Below are 11,802 nucleotides of genomic sequence, written 5' to 3' on the forward strand. Positions count from 1 at the left end.
ACCATGTAAACCATCATGGTGAACGAGATCTTGCTGGAAGAGTGTTGCTAAATTTATACTGTCTTTCATGGTCATGGAGATACAAGGAAATAGACAATTTCAGTTTTGGTTTCAAAATCAAAATTGCGAATTGACCATGGTGAAGCAACCACAAAGTTACTTGATTATATTTATTGGTTTATTCATTGGAAATTCAAATTTTCACTGTATAGTAACAGTTTTAAAATCGTTAAAAATTGATAATTTTTTCATTAGTGTTTCTTTCGGTAGAATCATTAGACTGAATTTTTAATGAAAGAATATTCATAGATTGTAACGGGAATCTGACCAATGTTAATCGTCAAAAAAATGAGATCCAGATGGAAGTACCGCATTATGAGAAACATAATTCATATTATGTTATCAACCAAGTTGGTCCGGAAGAAGTTTCTTTGGATTTTAATATTTGTATTGTAATATTCCTAATTTTTTCTATAATTTATTGTAATCTTACAGTTTATTTTAATATTTGGCTATAACCATAATTATCCAAACACATCACCATTCTCAAATATAAAAAAATATAAAAAACTTGAATCCATGCAAATTTTAGCTATGAGATAGTCACCGTTGCTGCTCATCACAATTTTAGCTATGAGATAGTCACCGTTGCTGCTCATCACACCTGGGCAGAAAAGTATAAACAATGTTAGTGTTTCACATAAAAAGTACATAGCGGATACTTAGGCTAAACAATATCATTACCCCCATCCGTTTCAATAATGATGCTCCCATCTGGATATGTTATATGTATTGACCATAAACAAATACTAATATGCCAATTCTTAGGAATGCATCGATAGGAGGAAAAAACTGGCAATTCTCAAGAATACATCAAATAAAAAAAACACATTTCGAAAATATTTTTAATGCAAAAAATCACCTAAAACTTTGTCCGTTGTTCATTTGTCCCCCCGTACACGCAATCAATTTAGTTGGAGAAGACCCGGTACAATTATAAACCGGTCACACAGACAACCCGAGTCAACCAAAATGAAGGTTAGTTAAACAACCCTAGGGATTTAAATACTCTATTTTGTCCACCAGCTCGGTTTGTCCCTCTCCACTCTCGCCTACCATCATCTTCTTCTTCTTCCTCCTCCTTCTCCGCCACTTTTATAGCTCTAAAACCTCTATTGAATCTCCAGCCTACTCAACTGAGCTCTCTCTCTCTCTCTAGGGCTGCTGGACGGAAAAAAATTCAAATCGAATCAACCTCTACTCCTCTCACCATCTGTGTTACTTTCTCTAGTAGTGGGTTTCTCCATTTCCAAACTCCCCGGAGGATGGATCTGCCTAGCCTCGCTTTGATCCTCCGAGCCGCCGCGCTCAGCCCCAATCCCGATGAACGCAAAGCTTCTGAGCAGCAACTCAATCAGGTCTCTTAAAACTTTGAATTCTCTGAAGATGCATATACACAGGCCTGCATATACAGTTGCTAGTTTGATTAGATTCAAATGGTTTTGTGATGCGTGTGTTGTTTCTACTTGTTCTCTTCTATTACAGTTGCAGCACACGCCACAGCACTTGGTGAGGTTATTGCAGATAGCCGTGGATGGGAACTGTGACATGGCAGTCCGTCAAATCGCTAGTATTCAGTTCAAGAACTTCATTGCTAAGAACTGGTCGCCTGATGATTCTGGTAATAATAATAATTAATAATAAAGTTTTTGTGATTTTTCATGTTCCGTTCTTGTTTATTGGGAAGCTCTTAGGTTGATTGATTCGTGTATCTGACTGTGTGCAGGAGAGCAGCCGATGATATTGCAAAGCGACAAAGAATTGGTGAGGGACAACATCCTCGTCTATGTCACCCAAGTTCCCACCTTACTCAGGTATATTTTGTCTGCTAGAGGTCTGATTGGTGTGAAGATGCAATAACATGTTGGGCTAATTACATGTGACAATGCCATCATCTTGTATGATTGATATTCTTCAAGCTGATAGTCCTCACTGTATGTGTATCATGCATGTTTGCAGTTTGTATGTGTCTTTGCATTATCCTTAGCTGCTAGATATCATGAAACATTGGATTGTGGATGATATTTCTTTTCTACAAAGCTCGACACAACCATGATTTTTTTTTTCGAAGCCAGCTCTTAATTTTAATTTTGCGATCCAGATCACAACTTGGAGAGTCTCTCAAGACGATTATATATGCTGATTATCCAGAACAATGGCCACGTCTTCTCGATTGGGTGAAGTACAATTTGCAAAATCAACAAATTTACGGAGCTCTGTTTGTGCTGCGGATACTCTCTAGAAAATATGAGTAAGTTTATCACTTTCCATCCTGTATCCCCATTCCTGGGTATGATTTAAAGATTCATTAGTGAAAATATTGTCATACTGTCTGCGGCGGTAGGGCTTTGACTGTTTCAGTATAGCACACGTAGTAAAAACTTTAGGTGGTAAGTTGGTATCCTTTCCTGAGTAGAAAAAAAATACTCGAAGAGACAATGAACTGTACAAGGAGTGTTAAGATGAAGTTTGGAAAATTTATTATTTCAATAGTGTGATGTCCATGGCTCTTTCAAACAATATTCTTAATGTCTTATGAAGTTTATATGAGTTATAGGAACAGAAAGTGTGCATTACATGTAGAAAAGCAACAAACCGACATGACAATCTCACTGTTTAAGCATCCGTAGCAGTAAATCTAGATGTGCTGCATTATCTTGATTCTATTTCCTAATTTTGATTTCTAGGTTCAAGTCAGACGAGGAGAGGACACCAGTTTCCCGCATTGTGGAGGAAACATTTCCTCTACTTTTGACGATTTTCAATGGTCTTATCCAGATAGAAAATCCGTCACTCGAGATAGCAGAGTTAATGAAGCTGATATGCAAAATTTTTTGGTCATCAATATATGTAAGTCGGTAACGAGATCATATTGGCAATTTGCAAATTTGCTAGTCGATAAATAAATAAAAGTAGGGATCGCTAGGCTTACTGAAGCCGGTCCCTATTATTGTTTCCTTCTGATAATGATTTATGGAAATCCTGATTTTCTTTGTGTTACTTTCCAAAGATTCACCGCATGATTCATTTTGTACTATTTTATGTGGCAGCTGGAGCTCCCAAAGCAATTATTTGATATTAACGTATTCAATGCCTGGATGGTTCTGTTCTTGAGTGTTTCGGAGCGTCCTGTTCCAGTTGAAGGTCAGCCTATGGATCCGGAACTTAGAAAATCTTGGGGCTGGTGGAAGGTCAAGAAGTGGACAGTGCACATCTTAAACAGGATCTATAGTCGGTATGCCTCTGAAATTAATATGTTAAACAAAAAGTACTCTTGGAACGTCCATTAAATTTTGGTGAGCACTCGTTTTCATAGGTTTGGAGACCCAAAACTTCAAACTCCAGAAAACAAGCCTTTCGCCCAAATGTTTCAAAAAAATTATGCCGGCAGAATTTTGGAAGGTCACCTAAATTGTCTGAATACTATTCGTGTTGGAGGCTATCTTCCCGACAGAGTTACCAATCTTCTCCTTCAGTACTTAAGCAACAGGTTTGTCTTACAGTTCCTTTTTAGTCTTATCTGCATACTTGTCTCATTCAGTATGCCTACTTGGTTGACGTCAATTCTCCCCTCCCTGGCATTTAGCTTTGTTTTTGGTAAAGGATTGAAAGGTGTTAATTTTAATTAGAACACTATATGTTTATATGTTTTTCTGTTATTCCACCTCTTGGCATGTATTAAAATGTATCTTGCCATCTTCCTTGCAGCTTAAATAAATAAAAATCTACTACTGTATTTTTTAAATATGTGGCATTTCTCGTTCAGGGAGTTCTTAAGTCCTTACACTAATTCATTGTATCTGCAGCATTTGTAAGAGTAGCATGTATAAATTGCTGCTGCCTCGCCTGGATGTTTTGCTTTTTGAGATTGTTTTCCCTCTATTGTGCTTTAACGACTCTGATCAAAAACTTTGGGAGGAAGACCCACATGAATATGTGAGGAAGGGTTACAGTAAGTATTAAAAATAGTGACTTTCTTGAAAAGACAAACATAAAATATTTAGAGAAAATTGTTGTGCTGCACTGCAGATATCATTGAAGACTTGTACAGTCCGCGAACAGCGTCTATGGATTTTGTAAATGAATTGGTTCGAAAACGTGGGAAAGATAACCTCCCAAAGTTTGTTCAGTTTGTTGTAGGGATCTTCAGGAGGTATACCATTTGAGCTCTTCCGCTTAAATCTTTTTTTCTTTCAGTTGTGTCTTGTTGTGAACTTGCTTTTCCTGTATGTGTAGTTATGACGAAGCTCCTGCTGAACATAAGCCTTATCGTCAAAAAGATGGCGCTATGCTTGCTGTTGGATCTCTTTGTGATAAACTGAAGCAAACTGATCCCTATAAATCTGAACTGGAGCATATGTTGGTACAACATATTTTTCCTGAATTCAGTAGTCCAGCTGGACATCTTAGAGCAAAGGTATTCATTTCTTTTGGCTTAAATTTGTGTAATTGATACCTCAACAATCCATGGTTGCCATGATAGCGGTTCTGTTGTATTTCTCAATTTGTTTGAGAACTCTGTATTGCTTAAAAAAGTTTAACAACAGAAGAAAAAGGATAAATCGTTTTCATATTTAGGGTGACTGCTGCGATGTATATTCTTTGGGAGCCCCTTGATCTGTTTAACGATTGAGTTTTTGAATGTAGGCCGCATGGGTAGCTGGACAATATGCCCACATCAACTTCTCAGATCAGAACAACTTTCGTAAAGCATTGCACAGTGTTGTTTCGGGAATGCGTGATCCTGAACTCCCTGTCCGTGTTGATTCAGTTTTTGCACTACGTTCATTTGTTGAGGCGTGCAAGGGTATGTTATTTTCTCCTGCACATGTATGGACTATTTGTACTTGTGCGTTGTCTTCTTGATTGTGTGTGGATTTATATATGTCTAATTAAAACTGTCTGGCCATTGGCCAAACTTGCAGATTTGAATGAGATACGTCCAATCCTCCCTCAACTACTTGATGGTAGGTAACCTTGTTTTTGAAAACTAGATAGTCAGTATCGTTGAATTAAAACTAATGGTTTCACTTACTTGTGATCTTGCTCCTATCAGAATTTTTCAAACTCATGAATGAGGTAGAGAATGAAGACCTTGTTTTTACGCTGGAGACCATTGTCGATAAGTTCGGTGAGGAGATGGCTCCTTATGCTTTTGGATTATGCCAAAATCTGGTAAGGAAATGAGCTTTCTAGTTTGTCTAGTTTTCTTGAAATGTTTGAACTTTGAGATATATGTATTTCTGTCTCTTCTTTTCCTCAGGCCGCTGCATTTTGGAGGTGCTTAAACACGTCAGAAACAAGTGATGATCCGGATGACGTGGGAGCCCTAGCTGCAGTTGGTTGTTTGCGTGCCATAAGTACAATCCTTGAATCTGTTAGCAGTCTTCCTCAGCTGTTTGTTGAGATAGAGCCAACGATACTTCCAATAATGCAGAAAATGTTGACCGCTGATGGCCAGGGTAAATTGATGTATAAAAAATACTCTTTTTTTTTTAGTTTTTCTAATTTAGCTCTGGTCCTTTGTTTGCTGACTGTCAGCTTTAGTTGTATCGAGATGGCTGAACTTTTGGACTAAGTAGCATCAGATCTCAAGATCATTCATTTCCTTTTCCGACTATTTTAATATTCGTACTAAAGCATTTAAATTTTCATCATTTTTTCTTTGGCAGACGTATTTGAAGAAGTTTTGGAGATTGCATCATACATGACCTTTTATTCACCTAACATTACCTTGGGCATGTGGAGTCTCTGGCCATTAATGGTCGAAGCGTTGGTCGATTGGGCAATTGATTTCTTTCCAAGTATGGCTTCCCTCGTGTCTGATTTCTGTATAGTCCATATCAATCTTTTTTGCTACATATACACTAAGCTATTTTTTGGAAATGTAGATATTTTGGTTCCAATGGACAACTTCATATCGAGGGGAACTGCTCATTTCCTCACTTGCAAGGAGCCCGACTATCAGCAAAGTCTATTTACTGTTCTTTCAACTGTAAGTATGTTTTCTGGTTGTCATTCTGCAATTATCCTGGTAGAAAAGTTGTTGGCCTCTAGCGTATTGAGCAAACACTAAGAATACATATTGTACCTTCAGCATTAAATATGACAATTCTTCCTACCGTAGTATGGAGATTGTGTACATATATAAGCATCTCCCATGTTTCTCTATCCAAGCAGATCACTCATCAGCCTACATAACAATACCGTTTGTTACCTTGATAGCTAATTTTATATCTCACTTTTCTGTTTCTACAGCTTATGACCGACAGAAACATTGAAGACAGTGATATTGAGTCTGCTCCAAAGCTTATTGAAGTTGTTTTCCAGAATTGCAAAGGGCAGGTGGATCAGTGGGTTGAACCATATCTACGGCTCACTATTGATCGGTTACAACGAGCGGAGACTTCTTACCTAAAATCTCTTCTTATTCAAGTGGTAAGAGAACTGTCTGGATAATTTGTTAGTTCCAACTTGCAATTTTATTTCTTTAATCATCTCAATGCCACTATATGAAATTATGAATCAGTCGGAAACTGCATTGAATTGGTTTCATTGTTGCATTGATGGTTACGATGGGTTGAACTTTCTTAGCTAGTGAACCGCCATTATTATTGCATGTTAAATTTTGGTATCTTGATCATTTTCTCAAAGAAAATTATGATTTCGATTCGCAGGTGGCAAATATGCTTTACTACAATCCAGTTTTGACGCTCGGTGTGTTGCATAACACGGGACTTGCTTCGACAGTGTTTGATATTTGGTTCCAGATGTTGCAACAAAAAAGAAAGAGTGGCCTGCCAGCAAATTTCAAAAGGTATCTTTGATGCTATTTACTGTATTATGTCTTTTCTTGTTCATGGAAAGCTTATAAGTGTAGTAATGGTCGGAGTTTTTTATTTTCTTATTGTGATTAACTGATAAAGAAGTTGCCCTTTTTATATAACAGGGAACACGATAAAAAGGTTTGCTGCTTGGGTTTGACTTCGTTACTTGCTCTCCCGGGTGGTCAATTCCCCGACGAAGCCCTTCAGCGTGTTTTCAAGGCAACACTTGATCTTCTAGTTTCATATAAGAATCAGATAGCTGGTATGTTGTGCTTATGATCCACTTTCTCTCCCCTTTACGTGGTAACGTTTAAGTTAATTCACTTTCCCATATCTCCCGCAGAAGCAGCAAAGGAAACGGAAGTGGATTATGAGAATGAGATGAATGGACTGGAGAGTGATGAAGACGATGATGATGAATCTGATGGGGAGATGGGGATGGATGATACTGAGGATGGAGATGAAGCAGAAAGCAAGAAACTGAAGAAGTTAGCTGCACAGGTTTGTCAAATTAATGCTTGTATTGGCATCCCTTGCCAACTATGAATTGATTTTCCTTTTTTTTCTTTCGGAATTGACTGTTTGCCTACTCGCTTGTTCATTTCAAAGGCAAAGTCATTCGGCTATGATGATGAAGATGACGATGATTCTGATGATGATGACGACTTTAGCGATGACGAAGAGTTCCAGTCACCCATCGATGAGGTGGATGCCTTTGTATTCTTCGTCGACGCAATCAGAGGTACCACGATCACAGAAATACTATAGAAAGCTTCGTTTTCTTCAGTGTACATCTTTTTTTTTTTTGCTTAATCGCATCATCCTTGGCCTTTGAACAGTTATGCAGGCGTCAGATGCGCAGAGGTTTCAGAACCTGAACCAGTCACTGGACTTCAATTATCAGGCGATTGCAAACGGAATAGCACAGCACGCAGAGGTGAGAAGAGTGGAGATGGAGAAAGAGAAGCAAAAGAAGGCAGCAGAAGCTGCTGCTGCTACTCCTGTTCCTGCTATGTGATCTTTAAGCTTTGATGATCAAAAGCCGAAGCGTGTCTGATACGCACAAACAATTCATTTTGGTGAGATTCTCGTTCATACATATCATTCAGCATTGCCTCTTGCTTCCAAGTTATACAAACAAAGAAGCAAATTTTTGTGGATTTTAGCAGCAAAAAAAAAGACATCATCATCATCTCCAGAGCCTTGTGAAACCGTGTGGTTGCGGTCAGAAGGTTTGCATGTCTGGTAAGTTTGATTGACGATGATGATGGAGTGACGTCTCTTATAGTCTGAACTCTGAAGAGACGGTTTTGTGTGTTACGTTGTGTCTCCGTCTTGTGTGTGGGGGGGGGATTTTTGTGTACTCTTTTTATCCATATGCTTACTATTGCACACATTGTGTCTTGTCTTTTTGGGATGTTTTAGATTTTTAGGAAAAACTATATTGAACTTTTGATCTCATACAGACAGAGATCAGCAAAGGTCACTCATTAGGTTGTGCGGCCATTTTTTCATAAAGTGAAAATCATTCAAAAGATTTTTAATATGTTTCTGTTTATTAAAAGTAACAAAAAAAATTCGTTACCGTTTTTAGTAATGAATTAAACAAAATAGATAAATCATCGTAAAACCCTTCAGACTGCAAGATGTTTGTTTCTTGATTAACCTCGAAAAGTAATTAATAATACAATAATTAATTATCGTAAAAAGCTTTACTGTACGATCCAAACTGAGGAGAAAAAAAACAAAAGGCAAGAGGACCAATCAAGCCAATAGTCAGGAGGAAGTGTTGATCAAAAGGTGGCAAGGGTTACCCGCTTATGACTGTACGTGAGAGTGGACGAGCACAATTTTCAAACAGTTTCCAACATTTGAACTTGAGGACAAGGTCAATTTGGATGGCAGGGATAATGATACGTTTGAGTCCAATCATCCTCCTATTTTCTATCAATACTCTCTCCGGAGGAAAGCCCATAAGGAGTGAAGAAGGCTGATCAGTTCACTCTTTTGGCCCAGATGGAGTTGGTGATTGATGGGCAAGGATTCTATAAGGATAAAGAATGAGAGGAAGTGCCGACTCAGAGACATGTTCATGGAGAGCGGAAGCTATAAAACCTAAAGATCAAGGGTTTGATCGTTACATAGGTAACGTGTTCTCGAAGTTTAATTCGAAAACGGGATAAGGGCGCGAATACTCTTCGCAGTGTTCGTGAGAACTCTTAGGATTGCGAATACTCTTCGCAGTGCTTTGAGAAAGCTCTTTAAATAACTAGAAATCTTATTCAAATCAATCTATCTTACAAAAGCCATAGGAGAGTTTTTTATATAGAACTTCTTAAACCGTCATAAAAACTCTTAACCTAATAGAAAAAAGCAAAACATAAGTCTTAGGTAAAAAGGAAATAACTATAAAAAGGAAACTTGACGTTTAAGCTACGATGCTGTTGCATCAGGTCCCTTCGGGTGAGAAGGATTCGGCCACGAATCCGAGTCGTCATTGTCGCCGTGATAAGGAAACAGATGCTTGATATTAAACACATTGGAAGTGCGAAGATGATCCGGAAGACGAACTCGATAAGCATTTGGATTAATCTTCTCAAGAACCTCAACTGGACCGATCTTGCGCGACTTAAGTTTGTTGTATTCTCTCGCAGGAAGACGATCCTTTGTCAATACGACCCATACTAAATCGCCTGGTGTAAATAACAACTCCCGACGCTTCTTATCAGCTGCTGTTTTATATTTGGAGGCCGAAGAGATCAAATGAGCATTGGCCAACTTGTGAACATCGTGAATGTTAGATACGAAATCGACTGCTTCACCATGAAATCGTGTCTTGTCAGGCAACGTGGTGAGGTCAAGAGGGCCACGAGGAAGGATGCCGTATACCACCTGAAAAGGACAATAACCTAAACTGCGATTCACCGCACGGTTATGAGCAAATTCTGCTTGACCAAGTTTTAAATCCCAAGATTTGATATTCTCGCCTACCAAACATCGGAGCAAATTCCCGAGGGATCTATTAGTCACCTCTGTCTGACCATCTGTTTGAGGATGATATGCGGTGCTCATATCCAAACTCGTACCTAGAAGCTTCCACAACGACCGCCAGAAGTGACTGAGAAACCTAGTATCGCGGTCAGAGACAATAGACGTGGGAAGCCCATGAAGGCGATAGATTTCACGGAAGAAAAGGCCAGCGACACTAACTGCATCCGTAGTTGTCTTGCAAGGAATAAAGTGAGCCATCTTAGAGAATCTGTCAACTACCACAAAAATAGAATCGTACCCTTTTTGTGTCCTTGGAAGTCCCAAAACAAAATCCATGCTGACATCCGTCCAAGGCTGGGTTCGGATTGGTAAAGGAAGATATAGCCCAGCATTTGAAGCTTTTCCTTTAGCCAATTGACAAGTCCGGCATCGTTCAACAAATCTCTCAACATCTCGGCGCATGGTAGGCCAGAAATAAGACGCCATTGCTAACTGTAGGGTCCGATCCCGACCAACATGGCCTTCATTATGCAGCTCTTGAATGATTTTCAATCGCAGGCTACTATCCGGGAGACAAAGACGAAGACCCTTAAAGAGGAAGCCATCGGTAATTGTGTACTCGGAAGAGAGACTAGCAACAGCATCATCGAATATTCTTGAGAAGAAGGTGTCTTGCTTATACAAATCTGCCAAAGAGGCGAACCCCGGGACTGTGGCGTGTATCGAGGCAAGGAGGCTGTGACGTCGGCTTAAAGCATCAGCCACACGGTTTAACTTTCCCGACTGGTGGCGAATCGAAAACGTGAATTGCTGCAAATAAGATATCCACGAGGCATGTCTAGAAGAAACCTTGGCTTGACTATCAAGATGACGCAAGGCATCGTGATCGGTGAAGAGAATAAATTCGCGATGCACCAGGTAGTGTCTCCAATGCTTAATTGCTTGGATGATTGCATAGAATTCAACATCATAAGTACTATAACGAGAACGTGCCCCAGCAAGTTTCTCACTGAAGTAAGCAATAGGACGACCTTGTTGGCTCAGAACCGCACCAATCCCTAATTTTGAAGCATCGGTATGTAGCTCAAAAGTGGCCGAGAAATCAGGCAAAACAAGAATAGGTGCCGTCGTGAGCTTGATCTTGATTAACTCAAACGCGGAAGTTGCCTCAGGAGTCCATTGAAACTTTCCATCCTTCATACAACTAGTTATCGGTGCCATAATTGAACTAAAATGGTCGAGAAACCGTCGATAGAAAGATGCAAGCCCATGAAAACTACGTACGTCAGAGACTGTTTTAGGAATAGGCCACGAACGAACAGCCTCTACTTTAGTCTGATCCATCGCCAGTCCTGCAGCAGAGATCACATAACCCAAAAAGAGAACCTCGGGTACACCAAACTCGCACTTCTGTTGAGCACCAAAAAGCTTCTCGGCTCGTAGGACTTGTAACACCTCGCGAATATGAGCCACATGTTCGCTCAAAGAAGAACTGAAAATAAGTATATCATCAAAGTAGACGACAACAAATTTGCCAATGAAAGGTCGCAAGGCTTGATTCATAATGTGCATGAACGTACTTGGAGCATTCGAAAGACCGAATGGCATGACAAGCCACTCGAATAACCCTTCACGCGTTTTGAAAGCTGTCTTCCATTCATCGCCCGGTCTAATCCGTATTTGATGGTAGCCGCTTTTAAGATCAATCTTGGAAAAAATTGAAGCATAACCAATTTGATCCAATAAATCATCAAGGCGGGGAATCGGAAAGCGATAACGAATGGTTATTTTATTAATAGCTCGGCTGTCAACACACATGCGCCATGATCCGTCTTTTTTTGGGATGAGAAGCGCGGGCACCGCACAAGGAGACAGACTTTCGCGGATATGACCCTTGCGGAGTAAATCTTCAACTTGACGACGG

General features: G+C 39.5%; 1 protein-coding gene across 4 annotated transcripts; it reads left to right on the top strand.

Annotated features, from left to right (window-relative positions):
- Positions 1–1,089: 1,089 nt before the first annotated feature.
- LOC108812874 (importin beta-like SAD2) lies at positions 1,090–8,433 on the top strand. Of its 4 annotated transcripts, none has more exons than XR_001943507.2 (23): positions 1,090–1,418; positions 1,546–1,681; positions 1,787–1,874; positions 2,162–2,311; positions 2,748–2,910; positions 3,111–3,295; positions 3,377–3,550; positions 3,867–4,012; positions 4,090–4,213; positions 4,297–4,477; positions 4,708–4,867; positions 4,986–5,027; positions 5,117–5,235; positions 5,324–5,522; positions 5,733–5,864; positions 5,952–6,055; positions 6,319–6,498; positions 6,738–6,877; positions 7,010–7,149; positions 7,231–7,388; positions 7,497–7,629; positions 7,727–7,966; positions 8,054–8,433. XR_001943507.2 is itself a non-coding variant. In XM_018585259.2 (22 exons), exons 1-22 carry the CDS (start codon positions 1,326–1,328, stop codon positions 7,903–7,905), a joined length of 3,126 nt encoding a protein of 1,041 aa, XP_018440761.2. In that variant the 5' UTR covers positions 1,090–1,325; the 3' UTR covers positions 7,906–8,433. The 4 variants fall into 4 exon arrangements, 2 of the variants coding, with proteins under 2 accessions (XP_018440761.2, XP_056845183.1); XR_008935932.1 differs by having other exon boundaries at positions 8,057–8,433; XM_018585259.2 differs by having other exon boundaries at positions 7,727–8,433.
- The last annotated feature ends 3,369 nt before the right edge of the window (positions 8,434–11,802 follow it).

This window comes from Raphanus sativus, chromosome 6 (genome assembly GCF_000801105.2).
Source record: "Raphanus sativus cultivar WK10039 chromosome 6, ASM80110v3, whole genome shotgun sequence".
Taxonomy (NCBI): Eukaryota; Viridiplantae; Streptophyta; class Magnoliopsida; order Brassicales; family Brassicaceae; genus Raphanus; species Raphanus sativus.